General features: G+C 59.6%; 1 protein-coding gene across 7 annotated transcripts in view; it reads left to right on the top strand.

The window, feature by feature from the left end:
* Window positions 1-2,308: 2,308 nt before the first annotated feature.
* IGSF9B (immunoglobulin superfamily member 9B) overlaps window positions 2,309-23,007 on the top strand; it is a 50,534-nt gene continuing 29,835 nt past the window's right edge. For 3 of the 7 annotated variants that reach the window (XR_007779456.1, XR_007779457.1, XM_050983497.1), the window contains exons 1-12: window positions 2,309-2,426; window positions 10,042-10,239; window positions 11,545-11,691; window positions 13,147-13,298; window positions 14,375-14,492; window positions 15,549-15,690; window positions 15,813-15,958; window positions 18,278-18,420; window positions 19,194-19,334; window positions 20,544-20,660; window positions 22,288-22,380; window positions 22,484-22,634. Coding sequence is in view for 5 of the 7 variants with exons in the window: in XM_050983497.1 (XP_050839454.1) it covers window positions 2,363-2,426; window positions 10,042-10,239; window positions 11,545-11,691; window positions 13,147-13,298; window positions 14,375-14,492; window positions 15,549-15,690; window positions 15,813-15,958; window positions 18,278-18,420; window positions 19,194-19,334; window positions 20,544-20,660; window positions 22,288-22,380; window positions 22,484-22,634 (1,612 nt within the window). In the remaining 2 variants the exon portion in view is untranslated. The remainder of the gene's footprint in view (window positions 2,427-10,041; window positions 10,240-11,544; window positions 11,692-13,146; window positions 13,299-14,374; window positions 14,493-15,548; window positions 15,691-15,812; window positions 15,959-18,277; window positions 18,421-19,193; window positions 19,335-20,543; window positions 20,661-22,287; window positions 22,381-22,483; window positions 22,635-23,007) is intronic. The other 4 variants (XM_050983494.1, XM_018923755.3, XM_050983496.1 and 1 more) reach the window with 2 other exon arrangements.

Genomic DNA, 23,007 nt, shown 5'->3' with positions numbered 1-23,007 from the left:
CTTGCCTCCTGCCCAGGGCTGTGCCAACATCTGATCCTCCAGGAATGTAATTCCAGGCAGAAGCTGTGGGATGTTTCTCCAACTCCCACATCCTCTGCAAGAGTTTTTTTTTTTTTTTTATTTTTTTTTATTTTGCTTCTTTCCTGAACGTGCATGGGAAGAGTTGGGAAGAGCAGCTGCTCAAACCTCTTCCCATGGGCAAGGGGAAGGCAATGAGTGCTGGGGACAAAGCAATGTGTCCCCCTCTCCGTGTGAGCCTGTCCCCTCCCGGGCTGGCTGTCATCTAGGGAAGTTCAGTGGCCCGTTTTCCATGGCTGGCACGCTCCTGGGGGAGCCAGCCCGGCTGTTTGTCCATCTGGCATCACCAGGTCTTTGCAGGGAGGATGGGTGGGCTGAGATGGGGGAGCACAGGGGCGCTTCCTGTTTTCTGCCTGTTTTCCATTGAAACGAACCCAAATTCTCTCTTGTCAAGTGGGCTGTGCCCAGCAGGGGACAAGGAGCTGTCGCAGTGGGTAAATGGGGTGGAGCAGGAGCAGGGGAGGCAGCACAGGTGGTGCAATGACAGGAGGAGGTGGCACAGCTGGTGCTAGAGGTGACAGTGGCACTGAGCTGGTGCCTGGTGAATGTGACACCAAGCTCTGGTGGTGGCAGTGAGGTGACTGAGCAGTGCAGGGTCCTGGCAGAGGTGACAGCACGCTGGTACAGGGGGCAGATGACCTGTCTGCCCCAGGCTGGTGGGACGATGGCCTGGACCTCTGCCAGGGCACAGATGGTGGCAGCTGTGTTACCCTGAGCTGGTGCATGGTACAAGGCTGCAGTGGCATCAAGCAGCTGGCAGGGAGGTGACCCTGAGCTGGTGCAGGGTGGCAGGGACAGATGGCACAGCTGATGTGGAGCTGGTGCAGGGGGCAGGTGGCTCAGCCTGGGGTAGGGAGGTGACCCTGGCTAGTCACAAGCTGTCATTGGTGTGCCAGAGAAACGGTGTGTGGCAGCTGGGGCCAGGGAGGTGACACTGCACCAGGGGAGGGGGACACAACTGGGACAGGGAGGTGATGCTGAGTTGTTGTAGGGGGCACATCCAGAGACAGGGAGGTGACAATAAAGCTCTGCAGGGGCACAGCTGGGGACAGGAAAGTAATGCTGAACTTGCACAGAGAATGCATCTGGGGACAGGGAGTGACACTGAGCTGAAAGTGATGCTGAGCTGCTGTAGGGGACACATCTGGAGACAGGATGGTGATGTTGCACCACAGCAGGGACGCTTCTGGAGACAAGGAGGGAGCAGTAAGTAGGTGCAGTGACATTTGGGGATAGGGAGGTGATAATGAGCTGGTGCAGGGGGCACATCTGTGGGTGGGGAGGTGGCACTGAGCCGGTGCAGGGGCACATCTGGACACAGGCAGATGACATGGTACCAGTGTATGGGTCCTTCTGGGGATGGGGAGGTGACACTGATTTGGTGTGGTGACACATCTGGGGACAGGGAGGTGGCACTGAGTGGGTGCAGTGACAAATCTGTGGTCAGGGAGGTGACACAGTGCAGTGACACATTTGGGGGTGAGGAGGTGGCACCGAGTTGGTGCAGGGGCACATCTGTGGACGAGGAGGTGGCACTGATCTGGTGCAGTGATGCATTTGGGGACAGGGAGGTGACACTGAGTAGGTGCGGTGACACATCTGGACACGGGGAGGTGGCACCGAGCCGGTGTAGGGGCACACAAGGAGGTGACACTGTACCGGTGCAGGGCACATCTGGGGACAGCGAGGTGACACTGTACCGGCGCAGGGCACATCTGGGGATAGGGAGGTGACACTGTTCCTGTTCGGTGACACATCTGGGGACAGGGAGGCGGCACTGAGGTGGTGCGGTGGCACATCTGGACACGGGGAGGTGGCAGCGAGGCGGTTCAGGGGCCCAGGCGGGCGCGGGTCCCGGCGGGTGTCCGTGCGGGGAGGTGACCGTCCGGCGGAGGTGACCGCGCCGCTCCCGGCAGTGCGCATGATACTGCGGCGCAGGGGCCCCGTGCGCGCCAACCCACCTTGAACCGGCCCGGGCCGCGGCGGCGGCCAATCACCGCCCACTCCGCCGGGGCGCGGCCAATGGGCGGCGGGCGGGGGCGGTGCCGAGCCGCTAAAGGGCGCAGGCTAGGCTGCACCGCGCGGCGGAGCGCAGGTGCGGCGCGGCGCGGGGATGGGCGCGGGCATGGGCGCAGCGGCGGGCGGCCGGCCCTGAGCCGCCCCTCCGGCCCCGCCAGCCCCGCCGAGCCCTGCCCGGCCACGGCCAGCCCGGCCCGGCCCCGCCCCGCCCCGGCCGGGCCGCCCGGCGGGCGGAAGATGCTGCGCACCGGGGGCCGGTAGTACTATGATTTGGTATGTGGCCGCTTTGGTAGCAAGTGTGCTCGGCGCCCGCGGGCTGCCCGTCCAAGGTGAGTGCGGCCGTGGGGTGTTCTCCGCCGGGATGAGCCCTGGAGGGCCGCGCCGCGGTCTGCGGGGCGGCGGCGGGGCCGCCTTTGCTTGTCTCCCCCCCCTTCTCCCGGTGTACCGGATGCGGCGGGGGGGATGCGCATGGACCGGGAGGGATGCGCTCACCGGGGGGGACATCACGTCCCGGGGAGAGGGTACCGGGAAGGGGCTGAGGAGGAGGGTAGGGGGGGGAACTGCGGCTGCGAAGGGGGTTTGCGGGGTTCGCGTCTTCTCCGCTGCCGGTGCGGGGACCGAGCGCTTCCCGCTGCGGCGGGGCGCTGGCGATTCCTTCATCCACCGCTGCCGGGGGGAGCCGGGAGCGCCCGGCGCATCCTCCCTCCGCAGGCGCTCGGCGGGGTTGGCCGTGACCTCCCCGAGGGCAGCGGCTGCAGCTGGGGAAGTTCGGGAAGCCGCGCTGCCGGTGCGGCGGAGCCTCTGCCCAGGGGTTGGAAATTCCCTTTGGGAGAAGGCGAGCGGGTGCGGGTCCTGGCGGGGAGGGAGCACGGCTGGCTGAGTGTCCCCGTTGTTCAGGGATGGGCAAGCTTTTCTCCGCATTCGGATTTCTTCTCTCATCCTGAGGAAGCGCCTGCGGCAGCTCCGGGGGGTGCGGGCAGCGTTTGCCCTTCCCTGCAAGGGTAGCCCGGCTGGGCAAGGAGAAATGCAGGAGGGATTCGTCGCCTTCCCCTGCAGCGCCCCGGCTGCGGGTTTGGGGGTGACTTTGCTCCCACCCCCCCGCCCAGGAGAGGCTGCCCTCCTTCTCCCGCTACTGCAGGCTGGCTGCTGTGCTGTGGTAAACTGAGGCACAGGGTTGTCCAAGGTCAGGACGGAGACAGCAGCAAGGAATAACCCTGATTTTCCTGCTCTGGCTTCTTTCCCTTCAGCTGCCAGCCCCCTCCCACCCCTCCGAGCCTTCCCTGCAGGTAGAGGGGAGCTCCCTGCCGCTGTTGCAGCACCGTCCCCCATCTCTCCCTCTGGTTCCTCACTGGGCACACGGTTTTCCTTGCGTCCCGATGATCCTTCCCCGGGATGAGACACTGGAGCCGTGCCCTGGGTGTCACCCACCCTGCCCATGGGATGCGGTGGCTGCCGGCAGCAAGCGATGCCTGGCTGGGAGCCACCACCACTCCCCTCCCCGTGGTGGGAGGACGCTGCCTCGGGGGACACAGTGGGCTTGGAGGGGGCGCCTGCCGGGGTGCTGCAGCCCCCCCAGTTCACAGCGCTCCCTGAGCCCACTGGGTCACATCTGTGCCGCGCCACAGTCCCTTGTCCTTCTCGCCTGGCAGGCGGCTCCTGGAGGCAGGGGGTGTGTGCCAGCACGGGGCTGTACTTTCGGGGGTGTTCAGGATGCGGCTGCCCCATTTGGGGGTACGCAGCCCCTCTCACTGAGCCGTGGCCGGCTGCTGCCTGCCTGAACTGCGTGCTGCAGTGTGGTGAGGCAGTGTTTGCAGCAGCTGCTTGTACAGGGATGCTCCGCCGGGGAGAGGAGCAGAGCAGCGCGTTCGGCACCTGGGAACTTGGAAATGCCCTGGAGCCGCTGGGATGGAGCTCCGGAACTGGTGCCGGGGTGGGTGGGTGCCGGGAAGCCCCGGCACGGGGGTGCTGTGCGTGTGGAGCAGCGTGTACGTGATGAATGAGCGTGCCGTGAGTAATGCGGGGGTGGGTGCCGGGGGAGGGGGATGCTGCGGACCAGCACGGCCCCCGCAGGGACAGGGAGCCCACAGCACTCTCCCCAGCTGCTGCAGCCCTTTGGTCGCAGCGCTGTCCCGTCCTCATGGGGAGTTGTCACCCTGCATTGCTTGGGGACAGGGCTTTGGAGGAGAGCTGGGGTTCGCTGTGTGCTGGTGCCCTCGCTGGGGCTTTTCCTCTTGCCTTGGCCTTCCTCCCACACCACTTCCTCCTTGCCGAGCTGAGAAGCAGTGGTGCTGGCCCTGGGAAGCCTTCTTGCCTGGCTCTCCAAGGGCTTTCCAGGCGTTAATCGGCTCAGAGAGGGAAGGAGGGTGCGTTATCCCCTCTTATGGCATGGGGGAGGAGAGCCAGGACGTGACCGCGCCAGGAGTGGGTGTCAGAGGAAGGATCCGGCCTCCTGGCATTCCCAGCAGTGCCGTCACACCGAGGGGCTTTTCCTCCCTCTCCCACGAGTGTGACGCTGTGGCACCACACAGTGAGTGGGGACGCTGGTGGATCCGGCAGCAGGGTTTGCAGAGGGAGGATTCGGCTCTGGTGAGGAGGTTCCCTGGGCACCGCGGCGGGCAGTGGTCCTGGCGCTGACCTTGGCCGGTTGGAGTGGCTCGGGGTGGCAGTGCCAGCCCTGCATCCCCTGCCCGCTCGCCGTGCAGAGCTCTTGGGTTTTGCCTCTTTGGCCGTGGAGGAGTCTGGACCGGGAGCTGCTGGATTTGGCACGTGTGGCTTTGGCCCCGCTCTCTTCTGGCAAGGGGATGGTTTGGCACCGGGAACAGCCAAGGGCATTGGCTGGGCTCCCATTTCCATCATTCCCTGGAGGTTTTCTGCTCCTCTGGACCTGTTGGATGGGAGCACACGGGGCTCCGGGAGGGAGCGGTTCAGTGGATGACTTGGCTTGCCGGAAGGTCTTTGCGGTGATGCTTTGCCGGCTCAGTTGCCTTTTGACTTGGAAGATGCAACTTTGCTGGTGATGAGTGAGCCCTGCAAGTTCCTCTCTAGAGCTGTGCAGGGTGGCACATCTCCCCTTCACCTCTGGTCCTCTGTGTTGGAGGTCATGCCTTCATGCTGGACGAGAAGCCCTGCAGATGGGCCAGCAGTGGGTCTAACCCCATGCCGTGCTGATGGAGGAGTCCTTCCCTCTCCCTTTCCCTGCGGTAGGAATCTCCCAGGCTGGGAGCCCTGCACGACCAGCTGGCCTTTGGAAAAACAACTCGCTTCCTCCCGCTCCTCCATGGAGAGGCTGGCGTTGGTGGGAGGGCTGCCTGAGCCAGGAACAGCGTGATTCAGGAGCTGCTGGCGGGCAGCTCGGAGCGCTGCCTTCATCCCAGTTTCCTGCTGGAGGGCTGTGAATGCATGGGGATGGTACCCACTGCTCCACGGGGAGGGTGGTGCCAGCCTGCATGGGGGTACTGGTGTGATCTGGGGCTGGACTGGGGACACAGCGCCCTGGCAGTGCTCTCCAGCTGCCAGAGGTCTCTTCTGGGATGGGCTTGGTGCTCCAGCTCCCAGCACAGCTGCTTGTTTGTCCCCGTGGTCTGTGGAGAGAGCTCATGGGGAGTGCACAGGTAGCTGCTGGTTGTTGCTGGGAGATGATGCCTCCCACGAGGCAGCTGCCAGCACTGGATGCTCAACGCTGGGCTGGTGGTGATTAGAGGGAGGGGGCACAAGGGACCCCCAGGTAGGAGTAAGATGACCTCAGGGAAGTAATTTTCTTTCCTTCTCCATCTCCGTGCCTCTCAGAGTATCAAACTGTGCTCCCATGTGCTCGCTGAGCCGCTGCCCAGCCAGGCACATTCCCACCTGTGCCATTCCAGGGAGCAAGGACCCACTGTGGGCTGCTGTGGGGCAGCATCCCATGCATGCATTCCTCTTGGGATACCAGGGCAGCTGCCTGCCTGCCTGGTGATAGTCCCACAGGACACCCCTTGTGCCCAGGAATGGGGTTCTGAGTCCCCATTTCCCTGGGAATGGGGCATGAAGCCACCCCTCAGAGCTGCTAATCCTTCTCCTCCCTGGCCCCGTGTGACCTTGAGGCATGTCACTTGACCTGCGCATCGCCCTCCATCCATCTGGAAAATCGGGTTTAAAACGCAGGAATCGCACTGAAAGCCCAGATGCTGCTTTCCAGCTGGGGGAGGGGGTGAGGGCTGCGCTCCCAGCCCCAGGGCTTCCCCCACCAGGGGACAGACGGGTGCTTTTGGGGGCTCTGGATACCCCAAGATAGGCAAAGGGGCTCGTTTGTAATGGGGGGTGCAACCCCCACTGAGATATTTAGGGGGCTACAGGGGTGGGGGACAGGCAATCTCCCATCACCTCAGACCTTGCCCTGGCAGCCAGGGTCCCTGCAGCACGTTGTCCCTGTCCCCCACCCTGGGCTGCAGTCTCCCTCTGTCATCATTTCATGGCGATGGCTGCCTGCTCTCCTTCCCTGCTGGCCTCCATATGCCACGCTGGTGGCCTTGTCCTCAGAGATCCCTGCCATATCCTGCCTCCACCGATGGGAGCGGGATGTGTCAGAGCACATCTCGTCTCAGCTCACCAGGGAGGAGAGGTCCACAGGCTCCGGGCCTTGTGCCTGCTCCCTCAGCCGTCCCCATGGGGGCACAGGGGTGGGAATGAGTGCCAGGGGTGTGAGGCAGCACTGGAAATGGATAGTGGTGCCTCTGTTAGCAGTCTGCGAGGCGATGGTGGGTCTGGACAGGATGCCCTCTCTGCCCCAGAGCATGGGTGTCCACTGGGCTAGGAGGGGAAGCTTTCCCAGGTGTTCATTTCTTTGGCAACCTCTCTGCCATGGCCCTGAAAGCACCTGCAGGAAGAGTCCTGCTTCAGCGAGCACAGCAGAGATGCTGGATGCCTTCAGCTTCACCGAGTCCTGTGGCACCTTCCACCTCTGCCCTTGGGATCAGAGGAACTGCATGCCCAGATCCAGGTGAGGGTCTCCTCCTCCTTGGCATCGCCCTCCTGGGGAGCCCCGCGGTGGCACCGTCTCGGTGGCGGCAGCCTTCCCTCCTCTCCCTTTGGGATGCTGTTCAACTCCACCTCCGCATCTTGTATTCTTGCCTCCTGGCACGCGGCATGCTTTTATTTTTCCTGGATCTGCTTGGATGACGAAGCCTGTTGATTACTTGTTTTTCTTTACGAGGCATCCCCCAGCTTCACGTGAGCTCCTGCACCGAGGTGGATTTGGGGTTCGCCTCGGTGCTGCCGTTCCCTGATGTTGACCCTGTTTCCAAGCCACAGATTCAGCCTTGAAACCTCTCTGAACTTGGCTGGGAAAATCAAGTGGGTTTAAAAATACCCCGTCTATTTGTGCTCTGTTTCTTCTGGCGTCTGCGGGTTGTTTTCAAGCGTTTCCCTACAAATGTGGGGGTGAGAAAACACTTTGAATCGAGAGCTGCAGTCTCCATTGCTCGCTTTCTTCATGGTCTGGACTTGGAAGGAAAACCTGGTCAGGGTTGGCACCCCGCAGGGTTGGTGGGTTGGGAAGTTGAGGAGACCCCAAAAGGTTTTGTGAGACATCTCCCCGTTGCCTTCCTGGCGCTCTGGAGGTGGGGACAGGAGGGCACGGGGCCGGTAGCGGGGCGGGTGGCAGCTGGGGAGAGCCAGAGGCCGGTTCCCCGCCGTGGCTGCCAGTCGGCCGTGCGCTGGGGAGGTGATGCTCAGCCGTGCATGCAATTCCCCACCGGCCTCACGATCAGACACCGGCGCTGTGAGCTGCCGGGGATGACCTATTTTCCTGCACCCGGGCAGCCCTGGCCAGGCGTGGGTCCGGTGGAACGGCTGGCTCGTCCTCTCCCCGGGGACGTCACCCACTGCTCTGCCAGGGAGCCAGTCAGGGGATCCTGGTGAACTGTGACTCCCTGGCGCCCATCCCCAGGGTGTCTGGGTGGCCTCGTGAGCAGCGGGCTTGCTCCAGCTGGGCAAACATTAGCATTCCAGGCTCCAGTTGGTGGAGAGGTGCTGGAAACCAAGACTCTGTTTTGGTAGCCCAGAAGCTGGAGTGCTGGGGCAGGTGCGGGGCTTGGGAAAGGGGTTTGAGTGCTACCTCTTCCATCTTTTCCTGCTGGTGGGTAGAGGGTGTCACTTTGAAAGCGATGAGGTGCTGGGAACCTGCTTTCTCGGGCAAGGCGGCCGGGGAAGCGCGTCCTTGGATGCTCTTGAGCAGCACGTGACGGCTCCGTCCCCGATCAGCGCAGCAGGACCACGGGCAGGGAGGGGGGCTCCAGCCCTGCAGCGCAGCCCCCCTCACCCTCCCGGATGGAGGGGTCAGGACGGGTTCTCACAGCTCAGTGCCGGGGTGGCAGGGGAGGGCTGATACCGTCCCTGCTGACAGGGTGCGAAAGGGAGCTCATCGGCGATGCAGCGCTAACGAGGGATGGAAAGGTGCAAGAGTGTTGTCGAGGCGGTGCAAAGCGTGTGCGGGGGTGTGCGTGCACACCGCACGTGTGTGCTCAGCGATTCCCCCCGCCCCGCCGGGGTCCGGGTGGATCCGTGGCCGTTCAGGACCCCCAGCTCTGCAGGTCCCCCAGAGCGGGGCCGGGTGCCTGCAGTGGGTGTGCAATGCAGCGTCTGCTCCTTGCAGATGGCTCACAGCTCTGCACCCTGGCGTCACCCAGCCCGCTGCCACCAGCCAGCCCTCCCAGTTAAAGAGCCACCCGTGCCCAGTTTGCCGGTGGCGTGGGGGCTCGGGTGACCATCAGGCTGTGACCCTCTGCAGGGACACACCTTTTGCATGCCATGTGCTAGCGGCGGCCAGCTCTGCCCGCTGCCCTTCCCGCGGGGACACTCGGCTGGTGGGCCCGTGGGGTGGCACATCACGGGCCTCTCGCCGGTACGCGCTTGTGCCAGAGCCAAAAATAGCCGGTGATGCTCGGTGATGCTCGGCTCCCGCGGCGGGGAAGCGGTGATGTCACTCGCCGCCAATCACCGGCGGCCCCGAGGAGCAGCGCGGAGGAGTGGGAACGTGCTTCCCCGAGCATCCCTCCCCGAGCATCCCCCCCGGAACAGCCAGCGGCCGCGTGTGCCAGGAAATCGGGGGACCCTTCCTTAATGGGGAGGGCGATGTGGGTCTAAACCTAGTTTTGGGGACCCCCTGTTTGGCTCCCTCCCAGCCCTGGGTTTCCCTCTCTCTCCCTCTCTGAACGCCGTGCTGAGGATGCAGCTTTGCTGCTGCTGGCAGAGCGGGATGACGCCAGGCTGCAGCGAGCAGGGCGGCACAGCCGGGGTGGAGCAGCCTCGGAGCTGAGACCAAAGTCCCCTGTAATTAGCCAGCTGGGAGGAGCAGGGTGACAGACCCGACGCGCAGGTCGCAGACGGGTTTTAGGCTCGGGGCTCCCAGGGATGCCCGAGGACATGTGGGCTTGGCTGGAGCATGGCGGCTCCGGGGGCCCGGCCCACCCTGGCACCGGTGGGAGAGCTGGGTCTGAGGGTTGGCACAGCAGAGCTGTGGCCAGGGGTCCCTGCATGCTCAGTCTTGCCTGCTGGAGGATGCAGGGGCACAAGCTAAATGCAGCCTTTTCCCTGCCACAAGGATACAGGGTAGCCCAGATGGTGCTGCTATGTGGGGAGCAGTGCTAGGCATGCTCTGTGCCCCTCTACTGAGAGCAGGGGTCCCCAGAACCCCTGCGGGGTTACTGGGCATCATCCTTGCCCTGGTGCAGAGGTTGGGATGCTGTCCTGGAGCACTGGGGTGCTGATGGCCACTGTCCTGACTCCTGTGGTAGCTCAGGGGTGGCCTTGGAGCTGAGTGTAAGGGCTTGGGGCTCTCTGTTGGTTTTGGGGCAAGGGTGACCCACAGGCTGCCCTTGTTGGAGGCAGATGGCTGGGATGGGCATCCTGGTTCAATGCTGGCCACCAGCAGTGGGATCAGCCACAGATTCTTCCTTCGCCCCCTTGCAGGTGCCCTCGGCTCGAGGGAGGAGCCCGAGTTCGTGACCGCTCGCGCTGGCGAGAGTGTGATCCTGGGATGCGACGTGATCCACCCGCTCACGGGACAGCCCCCTCCCTATGTCGTGGAGTGGTTCAAGTTTGGCGTCCCCATCCCCATCTTCATCAAGTTTGGGTTTTACCCTCCCCATGTGGACCCAGAGTATGCCGGTGAGTCCCGGGGGCGCAGGGGGACGAGGAGAGGGTGCCGGGTCCCGGCTGTGGCACGGCCCTGGACGCGCGGCTCCGCTCCATCCGTTCCTCCGTCAGAAACCATGCGGGCTCTGCCTCTCGTTGCTCGCTTTCCACCCAGTTGGTTTTAATTAAGCAGCAGCGTTAGGAAGCCAGCTGGGCTGCGTGGGACGGGAGCAAGCGAGGCAGAGAAACCCAGGGTGACGCGTGGTGGCGGTGGCTGCTGCTGCCGCCGCTGCGCCCCAGAGCAGCTGTGAGCCCAGGGAGGGGTGCTGGGGGACAGTGGGGATGGAGCCAGGGCCACGTGCTGGGCGGAGGTGACAGGTTGGAGCTGCAGAACTCATGTGGCTGCTTGCCAATGTGCTGCCTGTGACACGTGGCCGGTGTCCCTCTGGTGGGATCTGTGAGCTGGAAACCAGCCCTGAGAAGGTTGGTGTGGCAGGACAGACACGTTGTGATATCTCTTTCCCTGTGGAATGCAGTCCTGGGAATCTTCCCTGGCTCTTCCAGGACTCTGCCCAAATTTCTCTCTGAGAAGTGCAGCAGCAGGGAAGATGCACCAGCTGAGCCCTGCCAAACTTGGCTCAGGAATGAGTGATCCCACAGCCCGGTGGCCACTGCACCAGGGTGGAGCTTTTGGCTGCTTTGCTCCTGACCCAGTTTTTGGGGCTGTGCACAGGGTCAGCTCAGGGCCGCCCTGCTTTCTGGGAGTCTCCCAAGCGGGGAAAAGCTTTGGGGCACGCCCGTGTGCCGGCTGTGCCGCCGCCAGCCCCCGGCTGGGAGCAGAAGGCCGGTGTCGCTGCGGGCAGACATTGCTCCAGGCACCTTGCCTGGCCCTGGCAGCTTGGCTCTGCCATCCCCAGATGGGCGAGTGTGTCACCGGCCTGGCATCACCATCCTGGCACCATCGGCTGCAGCCACACCACGGGGCTCAGCCAGCCCCAAACTGGGACAGTGCCCACACAGGGATGGGGTGTCCCCTGTGGTGATTCTCCAGGGGCTGCACCAGTTTGGGATGGGGTTTCCCTTGTAGTGATTTTCTGGGGGCTGCTCCAGTTTGGGATAGGGTGTCCTCTGCAGGGATCTCTGAGGGGCTGCTCTGGTGTCAGGATGGGGTGTTCCCTGTAGCTGTGCTGTGGGGGCTGCACCAGTTTGGGGTGGTTTGTTCCCCACAGTGATGTTCTGGGAGCTGCACCAGTTTGGGATGGGATGTCCCTTGCAGTGGTGCTCTGGGGGGCTGCTCTGGTGTTGGGGACATGGTGCCAACGCTGTGCTCTCCCACAGGCCGGGCCAGCCTGCACGACAAAGCCTCCCTGCGCATTGAGCAGGTGCGCTCTGAGGACCAGGGCTGGTACGAGTGCAAAGTGCTCATGCTGGACCAGCAGTACGACACCTTCCACAATGGCAGCTGGGTCCACCTCACGGTCAATGGTGAGCGGGGCGGGGGCTGTGGCGTCCCTGCAGTGCCAAAATGGGATTTCTGGGGGATGCTGGGTGTCTGGGGGATGCTGGGCCTCAGTGGCATCTGTGCCTGGCTGACACATGAGCCTGAAGCCATCCAGGCTGGCTGATCCGGCCAGGGTGTGACTTCAAAAGGGACAAAGCTTTATTAGGGATTCCTCAGTTTAATTACATGGAGCTTGTTTAAAGGAGAGACGTCAAGAACCGGGGCTGGGAATGAATCTCCTCTCAACAAACAGATCAGAAAATCAAATCTTTGTTTTCTTGAAATTCAGATTTACTCAAATTACTTTTCCATTTTATTAAGGCTGTATATTAAACTAATTAACAAATTGTCATTCTGTGCATCAGGAGGGAGATCTTTATTTTTAGCGCAGCAGCAGGGCTGTGCTTCTCTTGCTGCAGTGGGGTGGCTGGAGAGATGTGGCCACTGGCAGCTCCTCGCTGGTCTTGCCTTGACCTTGTGCAATTAATTTAACCTTTGGGGGGATGGCTGTGCTGTGGCACAGAGCAGAGCCACCTAATTGAGCCCAATTAGTGAGCAGGAGCTTTGCAAGCGGGGCTGTGCAGGCCACCAGCCCCATCCCTGCCTGCTGCCCTGCCTGCTGCTTCCTGCTTTCCCCCAGCCTGCTAATGAGCTCCGAGGGCTTGGGAAGGAGAGCAAGGGGAGGAGGAAGGAGGAGGATGGTGGTGCCTGGCTCACCTCTGCCACGTGCACAGATCCTGCAAACTGCCAGGCACAGGGGCTGGAAAATGGCCCCAGATGCCCTGTCCCTCCCCTTGGCAAAATGGGCCAGTTTTGGGGCTTTATGCAGCACGGGGCGTGCAGGGGCTTAATAACAATATAATAACCATAATCCTCCCAGCCCGAGGAATTGCTTTCAGGGTGAGGGCTGTGGCTTTCCCCCAGCGCATTACAACGCTTAATTTTCTTAGGGGGAAAATAAAAATCATTTGGGGAGAAACAAAATATAATTCCATTCCTTTTTTTTTTTTTTTTTTCCTCCCAAGCAGATTAAATTGCCAACCTGTCTTCCTCTAAAGTGGGCTTTAACAACCGCGGGTAATTAGGGGCGGGCTGTAATCCTGCCAGCCTCTTTCATCAGGAAGGAGCCTTTCGATCTGCACTGCGGTGTTTTCCCATGTTTTGACAATAGCGAGTTAATGTGCAGCGGGGTGGGGGGAGGACGTGGTGCTGGTGGGGAGGAGAGGGGACAGGGCTGGGGTGCGACGTGGCACCTCTTGGTCGGTGTCCCCAGGGACGCCCCTGTCCGTGCAGCCCCGTTCGCCTTTGGGGTGGACGCAGCCCTGCCGTGGGGATGTGCAGAGCGTCCCCTGTGCGCAGGCAGCAGCTTCCCCTCTGTCCCCGTGTGCCCCCAGACTCGGAGAGGCCACGGGTGACCCGGTGGTCTCGTGTGCCCCCAGCTCCCCCCACGTTCACGGAGACCCCGCCGCAGTACGTAGAGGCGAAGGAGGGCAGCAGCGTCACCCTGACCTGCATGGCATTCGGGAACCCCAAGCCCATCGTCACCTGGCTCAGAGAGGGAGACCTTTTGGGTGCCAATGGCAAGTACCAGGTAGGTGGGGGAGGGCTGCCGTGGGGACTCCTGGGCTGGGAGTTGGCAGGGACAGTATTGATGGGACCACGGTGGTGGTGGCTCCGCCGTGCCTGGAGCCAGCCGTGCTTTCTCAGCACTTCTCCTTGGTGAGATGCCCATTTTCCCCCACCCCATCCCTGCTGAGCAGCAGCCTGTAACGCTGCCAGCCCTTGGGTGCAGGCTGGAGACCCTCCAAGTGCTTGGGACAGCCCTGCTCCTGCACCTGACCTGCTCCCTGCAGACTCAGCCCAGGGGCCAAGACCCTGGAGATGGGGTGGGGGCTGCAGCCTGGGGTAGTGTCCCCCCAGCAGGGCAGGGCAGGGTTGAGCAGGGAGGATTTCCCCTCCTCCCCTCCCCTTCAGGACCCTTTTTGCATCCCAGAGGCTCCCAGGCAGAGATTCCCCCCTGAGCTGTAATTGGTAAATCAGGCATTGGAATCAGTGCAGGCACTAATGAGAGTAATTAGGAATCATTTGTTACTAATTGAAATAGAAGGATGAGGCAGAATGAGGTGGGGGGGCAAGCCTGGCTGGGAGGCCTCCCTGTGCGTGGGGGTGCTGCTACCCCAAAGGTGACAGCCCCTTGTCCATCCTTCTGCTGTGTCCCCAGGGGGAATCCATCTGCTCCTCTTCCAGCTGAGAGGTGGCCCCACAGGGAGGACAGTGGCCAAGCTGGGGTCTCTCCTCACCCCCCATGATGGAGCAGGTCCTTGGGGGGCAGGGAATGCTCCAGCAAGGCTCCTTGTGAAGCTCCAATGGTGCCGGAGTGCTTGGCAGGAGCGGTTTGGAGCCTGCTGCCTGCCAGTCACTTCAGGGAGATGAATGTGCTGGGATGGTTATTTATTTATTTCATGATTTTTTTTTTCCCTTCCCCTTGGCGTCGAGCAGAGACGCGTGTGTTGGTTTATTAATATCCCACGTCTTGCAGAGCGGGGAAACCCGTCTCTCATCCGGCCCTGAAAGCGCCGGCAGCTCTCTGCCGTGGGAATCAGGGAGGGTCTTCCCCCATCCCCCGGGGGTCCCTGCCCATGCTCCAGGGTCTTCCCTTGTTCCCAGGTGAGCGACGGGAGCCTCACGGTGCTCTCGGTCAGCCGGGAGGACAGAGGTGCCTACACCTGCCGGGCCTACAGCATCCAGGGCGAGGCTGTGCACACCACGCGCCTGCTTGTCCAAGGTGAGACCTTCCAGCTCCTCAGCATCCCCTGGGAAGCTGGGATGGGGGGGTTCCATGGGCCACAGGGCTGTGCTGTCACCCTGGGGCCACCCCCCAGGCCTCTGTGCCTGGCTGCCCCACGGCTCTGCATCCGGTTTGTAGGATGGAGGAATCTGCTTAATTGGGACATGGTGGTGGCCGTGCTGATGAGCAGGCAGGCCCTGATGGCAGCTCGGTTTTGTTTGGGAAGCGGGGAAAAGATTGAGGCTGTCATGAAGCGCCTCGTCAGACAGCGGTGATGCATGACAGGCCTCCTGCTCCTTGCTCCCTCTCTTATTAAATAAATCTTTAATTAGGTCAACAGCTACCAGCAGAGAGAGGAGCACGGGGTGTCCTCTGCTCTGCTTTTGTGGCAGTGGTGAGCTGCTGGCTCCTGGCAGTCTGCTCTCCCTGGATTTTTCCTGTGGGTGATACTATCCTCTAGAAGTGCAGGGGATGAAGGGAAGTGTGTCCCTGTGTGCTCTGGGAGAAGCACCATGGGCGTGGATCCCCTCCTCAGAGCTGTAGAGATTAGGAAGAGGGTTGGGAATAACAGGGTCACTGTGGTTCTCAGTCAGCCCAGAGATTAGGGAAAGGGTTGGTAATAACAGGGTCACTGTGGTTCTCAGTCAGCTCAGAGATTAGGGAAAGGGTTGGGAATAACAGGGTCACTGTGGTTCTCAGTCAGCCCAGAGATTAGGGAAAGGGTTGGGAATAACAGGGTCACTGTGGTTCTCAGTCAGCTCAGAGATTAGGGAAAGGGTTGGTAATAACAGGGTCATTGTGGTTCTCAGTCAGCTCAGAGATTAGGGAAAGGGTTGGGAATAACAGGGTCACTGTGGTTCTCAGTCAGCTCAGAGATTAGGGAAAGGGTTGGGAATAACAGGGTCACTGTGGTTCTCAGAGGATCAGGGCCAGCCCTGCCCCAGAGCCCTCCAGCAGCTCCCAGCCAAAATGCTGTGATGGAGTTGAACCTGAGCAACCTTTGTGGGGACGCCTGTAGTGGTGGGAGTGACACCTTCCTCTTCCCCCCTCCAGGACCTCCCTTTATCGTTTCCCCTCCGGAGAACATCACAGTCAACATCTCCCAGGATGCTCTGTTCACCTGCCAGGCCGAGGCGTATCCTGGGAACCTCACCTACCTGTGGTACTGGGAGGAGGAGAACGTCTACTTCAAGAAGTGAGTTTATAGCTGGGCAGTGTGTTCTCCTCCTCCTGCTCCTGGGCTGTGCTGGGAGCTGGGATTGTGCTGGGCTTTGCCCCTGGATCCCCTCGTGATCCTCCTCTCCTCTTCTCCTGCAGCGACTTGAAGCTGAGGGTGCGGATCCTGATCGACGGGACGCTGATTATTTTCCGTGTCAAACCAGAGGATGCTGGAAAATACACCTGTATCCCCAGTAACAGCCTGGGCCGCTCGCCATCAGCCTCTGCCTACCTGACAGTGCAGTGTGAGTGCGGGGATGGGGCTGGGATTGATAACACCTGGCTCCCAGGCAGCCCTAGAGGCTCTCTTGTCCTGGTGTGACACTGGGAGAATCAGGCTGATGTGACAGCAGCCTTTGGATGAACACGGAATCATCCTCAGCAAAAAAGCTTAAGAGCATCCCACGTGGGTGTGGGAGACAAGAAAGCAAATGGTCTGAGCAGCCTGAGTGACACTGCTCAGCTGGGACTCGCATCCACCTTGGCTACAAGTGTTTTTTAATTAGGTGAGCATCCTCACATGTCTGCTCCCTCACTGTCTTCACCCTGCTGGGGTGAGGTGAGGGCTCTCAGTGCCAAGGTGTGTTTTTTGGTGTTTATTTCGGGGGCTTATTCCTGCGGCACGGCCGTTCTGTTCTGCGAGCTCGGTGTGTCACATTCCTCAGGCGGTAAGCGATCTAAGATCTAAACAAGCGGAGGAAAAAGGAGCGGCGCTTCCCACGCTCTCTCGTTCTCCCGGAATCCCCGGGCGGTAATGGGTAGTGTGCCACCGGCATCCTGTGGCATTCCACAGTAATGGCCTCAATTGCCGCCGCTCCAATTGCAATATTGCTCTGCTCGGAAAGACTTCGGCGTTTTTATTTCATAATGAAAGACAGGCCTGAGCAAAGTGGGCTCTCAGCGTGGGTTTTCCAAGGCTGCCTTAGAGCTGCTGCTGCCTTTAGACCTGGTTCTGGTTAGTGGGGAGCCCAAGAGAAGGGCTGGCAGGTCCCTGTGGGGATGGATGAAGGGGCAGAGTGGGCAGGGGGACGGTGTGAGTAGTGCTGTGCCCAGGCACAGGCGTGATTTGGGGCTTGGATGTTCCCAGCTGGGTGGCTCTTGGGAAAGCCTGTGGCCTCAGGCCATTAAATCTGCCCTGCTGCTAATCCAGGGCCGCTTGTCAGGGCTGATAGCTGTTAAAAATAGCTCTAATGGCAGGGAGAACAGGCTCGGACAATCTGCTGCTCAGCCAGGCTTCAGCACAAAGAAGGGTGCTTGGCTTTTGGTGCCACAAACCCTTTTCCTCCTGAGCAAACCTCGTCCCCACCGGGGTGATGCCTCTGGAGGGCACTTCCCATCCTCCAAAAGCAGATGGGGACACAGCTCTGGGTCATTAGTGGGCTGGGCTGGCCCCTGGCCAGTGACCTAGTAGTGAAAGGCTCGATCCCATTACACTCTCCGGCACTGCTGGAGTCCTTGATTACATTTCCTAAGAGGCGGAGTTAAGCAGAGGGGGGGTAAAGCCTGCTCCATATGTGGCACTGGGCAATCTGGGTTATGGTGCCACTGCCGGGGGCGTGTGGTTTTGGGGAGTGGTTGGGGTGACGTGCTGGGAGCAGAGCTCCCAAACTCTGCTGGATTTGCCCAAGAAAGCAATAATCTTCCATCTTCCACATCTTCCATCCCTTCCTGTTAAGCACCTTAATGTTTACCTCCCCACTTTGCATTAGCAGTGCAGGGATGCTGCACCCCAAAACTCCCACTTTTATCCCTTAATGCAGCATAAGCCCCATCAGGATTTTCCCATAACCTCGTGCTGCTGGTGTCTAGACGAGATTGTAGAAATACTCACTCTTCTTATTAAAAATAACATTTTTTTTAAAAGCTTCTTATTAAAGAAAGTCTAGATTCTCTTCAACCCACTCGCACTTAATTAAAAAGCTCTTAGATGTGCTGTTAATGACACATTCTAGACTGGAGGATTGCGAGACACCTCTCTGCGTGGGTGGTGCAGTGTGGAGGGGGGGTTAGATACGTATTTTAAGGTTTTTGCATCTTGGAAAGGGTGAGGTGGCTGCTGTTCAACATGACCCAGCCTCAATGAGGCATGAGTACAAGTAGATATGGGAGATAAAGCACTCGTGGCAGCCTGGACACAGATCCCTTTTCCTATCTGTGTGTGTTGTAAGGCTTGGCAGTTGAAATAGCTTTGACTGCTTAAAAGTAAAACCAGGCTGTGTTGGGTGCTCATCACACCTGGCACATGGTGTGCTGTAATGGAGCAGCGCAAGCTTCAGCAGGATGCAAGTTGGTGTGCAACTGGGAGCAGGTGTATCTCCCATTTCTTCTTAAATGCAATCTTTAATGAGCCTCAGGTAGGAACACCCTGGACATGAGCAAAGCCTCCCAGAAATGCCAGGTATTCCAGAGGATTTGTGTGTAGCAAGCCTGGCTTAACAGCCTGTGGGAGCCAGGGTGGTGCGGGTTTGGAATTCATTACAAAAGTGAGGCAGATCCTCTGAAGCCGGGCTGGAAGGAGAGAAGGGCTCTCTCCCCATGCTAATGTGGTGCTGCTGCCCTCCCAGATCCTGCCCGTGTGGTGAACATGCCCCCCATCATCTACGTTCCCATCGGGATCCACGGGTACATCCGCTGCCCAGTGGAGGCGGAGCCGCCGGTCACGCTGGTCAAGTGGAACAAGGACGGGCGTCCCCTGCGAATCGAGAAGGTAACAGAGCCCCCGGGGAGGGGAGAGGGGGCCACAGAGGGGTTCGGACCCTCATGTCCTCAGCAAACACCAGTGAGCACCACCAGGCACCTGTGGGTCCCTTTCTGTTGGGAGAGAAGAATGTCGTGGATGGGATGATGCTGCTTTTCCTTATCAGCTGTGGGCAGGGTTAATTCCAGTTCTGATATGGAGCCCACAGTGCCTATGGACATTCTATGTCACCCACCTGGTGCCTTCTTCCCCCTAAAGTCACCTCCTGATGGCCCCGCTTTGTTTTTCCAATGGCAACTGGTGGTTAAAAGACCCTTTTAACAAATCTACCTAATCATGGTTTGATAGTCTGAGCAAGGATATTAGCCATTAAATATTTAAAGAAAACGCTCAATATTTTAAATTTTTTGCTTAAATATTAACGATTTGAAGTTTTAATTCCATTTAAAGCTGTTGCTGCTGTGGCCTCCTGGTCCTTGGTGCCCTAAGCTCTCCAGGTGGAGATGTCTTGCTGACTCCAGAACAAGTTTTATTTAGTGTTAGATTCTGATCTTACATCTTTTGTGCTATGTGAAGGAGCCTGGCTGTGCTTGGACAGGCTGATGTTGCCCAAGTTTCCTCTCTCTACTGTTGAGGAGATGCTTTGGATGTTGGGAGTGGGATTGGGCATCTCCTGGAGGTGGGACAGCCACTCTGGGCATGGGTGGGGGCTTGGCTGAGGGGGAAATAAGGAGCTGTGGTGGGTGTTGGCTTAGTGATCTCCCTGGTTCTCCCTGCTGCAGTATTCTGGCTGGAACCTGCTGGAAGACGGGTCGATCCGGATCGAGGAGGCCACTGAAGATGCTCTCGGCACTTACACCTGTGTGCCTTATAACGCCCTGGGTACGATGGGCCAGTCTCCCCCTGCCCGACTGGTACTGAAGGTAATCTTCTGCCAAAATCCCACGGGTTTGCTGGGAGCAGTGTCCTCCTGTGCCAGGAGCAGCTCCCGGGGCTGCAGAGAAGAGTGGGGAAGAGCAGAGGCTCTGGGCTGAGGGTGTGTCTGTGCTGTGGCTGGAGATGTGCTTCCCACCAGCACAGGCAAACCCCCAGGGCACCCTGTCTGGTGTAGCTGGAAATATCCTGCTGGAGCAGCAGCGTGGGTTTTGACACTGGACTGAGGTAGTTTGAGGAAACATCTCCCTGGAATGTCCCATTTGCCAACAAAACACTTAGCCCTGCTGGCCCGGGCTTGGGTTCAGGAGGATTTTAATAAATGGATGATTTGAGCTCCACGTGCTCTGGCTGCGTGCGGTGCCTGGGGCTTGCTGAGCTCCCAGTGCAGTTCCTGGTGCAGCTGGGGTGGGAGCTGCTGCCTCTTCCCTCCCTGAACACGGAGTCCTGTGCCTGGGAGGGAGCCGTGGTGATTCATGGTGTCTCGCCGAGGTTCAGATGATAACGCTTTGTGTACCAGACACACACATCCGCCGGGGCGGCTGCCGGGGCGAGGAAATCAGGTTGATGGCTGATGTGATGTGGGTGGGTTTCTTCCTGTTTCGAGGAGGTAAAAAGCAAGATGCTGCTCAGCCTGGAGAAGAGAAGTTGTGTGGGGTTGTCAAAGCAGGCTTCCTGTGTCTGAGGGCACCTGCAAGGAAGATGGAGAGGGATTCTTTGTCAGGAACTGTAGAGATGGGACGTGGGGTAATGGGATCAAACTGAGAGAGGAAAAATTTAGGTTAGATATTAGGAGAGTGAGGGTGGTGAGGCCCTGGCACAGGTTGCCCAAAGAAGCTGTGGCTGCCCTATCTTTGGAAGTGTCCAAGGCCAGGTTGGAGCAATCTGTGATAGTGGAATGTGTCCCTGCCCATGGCAGAGAGTGGAATGGGATGAGCTTTAATGTACTTCCAACCCAAACCATTCTGGGATTCCATGATTCTATGCTCCAGTGTGGTGGCTCTTTGCAGAGAATCTCCCTCCAGGTGTGTAATTTGGCGTGCCATTGAGGCTCCTTAGCACACATTCTCCACACAATTTTCCTTGCAATGCCTCAAGCTTACCCAGAATGGGGATTGGGTTGGTCTGGCAAAGGCTTGGTTTTGGTGATGGGAGTTTGGGCAGGCTGTCACTCCTTATTTTCCCTTGTTTGGCTGCAGGACCCCCCCTATTTCACGGTGCTACCAGGCTGGGAGTACAGACAGGAGGCAGGGAGGGAGCTGTTGATTCCTTGTGCTGCTGCCGGAGACCCCTTTCCCATCATCGCCTGGAGAAAGGTACCCGGCCTGCCAGACAAATCTGCAGTGCCTTTGGCTTTTGGTGAATATTGCAGACAGAGAAGCCACACTCTGTCCCGGTAAGAACAAACTGCAGGTACAGCTGCTTCGCTTTGGGCTGAGCCACTGCCGTCCTGTCCCGCAGGTGGGTGGGGGAAGCCCGGCTTGTGGCCGCCGAGTAATCCCGGGAAACCGACACGGCAGCATCCGCAAAGCTGAAACGCTGCCCCCGCCCCGGCCCCTCCTCTGCCTCACCAGCACTGCCCACAGGACACCCTCCTCCTTGCCTGGCTCCCAGGTGTCACCAGCAGGACATGGCAGTCGTGGCAGTGCCGTTCTCGCAGCACACACCTCCTGAGGAGGGAGGGGATGTGTCACCGCAGCACATCCAGGGGTCTCTTGGCTCTGGACCAGTCAGCAGCTGCTTTACTGCCCTGTGACTTCAAAGACCCTGGGAAGAAGCTGTTTTTATGATCCTGAATATAAAGACTGGATCCTGGATATAAAGACTTCGAGATGTCCCTTGTCATAGAGCTGAGTGTGGTGGCACAGCCTGGGAGCAGCGAGGGCTTTCCAGTCTTCCTGCAGCCTTTCTCTTGCTTCCCACCTTTACTGCTCCCATAGGAAAGCCACTGTACAGGAGAGCCCCTGGGCTCTTCGTTGTGCTGTCAGGAGCTTCCCTCCAAGCCTTCCATGCCCTTCTTAGGGCTCTTGAGAATGATCTGGGTCCCTCTGTCACCCTGTGGGACCATCCTCAATCCTTCTGTCTTGAGCTGATGGATCTCTGGGTCCATTTTAGCAGCATGAGGAGCACCATGATTTGTACACATTGCAAGTGACCTGCCTAAAGCTTGTTGGCTGTTTAGTCTTTTTCTCCATCTTATTTTTCTTTCCATGCCCTCACCAGTCTCAGCCAGGTTTCTTTCCAATCCCACTTGTGCCTTCTGGTCCTCCTCATTTTGTGACTCTGGGCTTATCTCCTCCAACTCTAGTTAGGGCTGGCTTGGGCTGGGCTCAGTTTGCCAGTGGCAGAAGCCAACCTCCTCCCTCCCCATCAGCTCACCAGAGCTGATCAGTCTCTTGAAGAACTCCTTGCCTTGCACTGGTAACCCAACGTGTCCTTGGGCTCCTCTGCTTCTTTGCATCAACCTGTGGGTCCTGGTATTGATCAGCAGAATCCCCCACATGAAGAACAGCTGAAGAGGACTCAGGACAACGTGTGATTTACACAACTTTCACTGATGGGCATAGATGAGTTGTTACAAGATCCATCTTTCCGCTCGGCTTGAGAGATTCCAGGCACCTCCAAGCACGCCATCCTTCCACATCCCCACGGGGCCCTTGCTGACCAGACCTCTGATTTTAAGGCTCCTGCCTCTCATCTGCTGCTAACTGAGGCTGAGGGGCAGTTTGGACATCTCCTGGGGGCCAGCCTGTGCCTTCCCCATCCCGGGAGGGGGTTTGCTGGGATGGCCAGTGCCCGTTCTTGCAGCAGTTTCAGCTTTGGATGCCGGAGGTTGAGCCCTGGCGCGGGGCTCGGTGTCCGTGCGAGTGCCGTGGGGTTTCCCGCTTGTGTGTGAGTGCTGACAGCAGCCTCCTGACGCATGCCTCTCGCGTTGCCCCCCAGGTCCTCTCGGAAACGGGGGAACCGTCTGCCTTGCCACGACCGGAGAGACCGGATCCCCTGCCGGTGGCCGGCGGTGTCCCCTGGGCCGCGCAGGTAGCTTAGTGACCCCGCCGCCGCCTCGCCCTGCCCCACAACCCGCTGCTGAGTCGTGTCTTTTCTCTCTTTGCCTGGCCCCCCACCCTGCTCCTTGCCCAAGGTAGGGAAGCCCAGCAGGAGCAAGCACAACACGCTGCCCGGCGGGACCCTGCAGATCCGCTCCCTCGGCAAGGACGACCACGGCGAGTGGGAGTGCGTCGCCACCAACATCGTCGCAAGCATTACTGCCAGCACCCACCTGACCGTCGTAGGTACGGGCAGGGGGGGAAGGGGCCTGGGGAGAGCCCCCCAGGCAAGGCAGGAGGTGGGCATGCTCCTCACAAAGAGAACTGTGGTGACAGGACAAGAGGGAGTGGCTTTAAACTGGGAAACAGAAGGTTTAGATGGGATATTGGGAAGAAATTCTTCCCTTTGAGGGTGGTGAGGCCCTGGCACAGAAGCTGTGGCTGCCCTATCTCTGGAAGTCTTCAAGGTCATGTTGGACCGGGCTTGGAGCAACCTGGAAGGTTGCTATAAGGTCTGCTGGAAGGTGTCTCTGCCCATGTCAGGAGAGTTTGAGTAGATGTCCCTTCAAGTTCCTTCCAACCCAAACCTCTCTATGATTCTAAGAGCAGTGTCTCCTTT

This window comes from Serinus canaria, chromosome 24 (genome assembly GCF_022539315.1).
Source record: "Serinus canaria isolate serCan28SL12 chromosome 24, serCan2020, whole genome shotgun sequence".
Lineage (NCBI taxonomy): Eukaryota > Metazoa > Chordata > Aves > Passeriformes > Fringillidae > Serinus > Serinus canaria.
The sequence above is the reverse complement of the archived record's forward strand: the minus strand, read 5'-3'. Positions and strand labels throughout refer to the sequence as shown.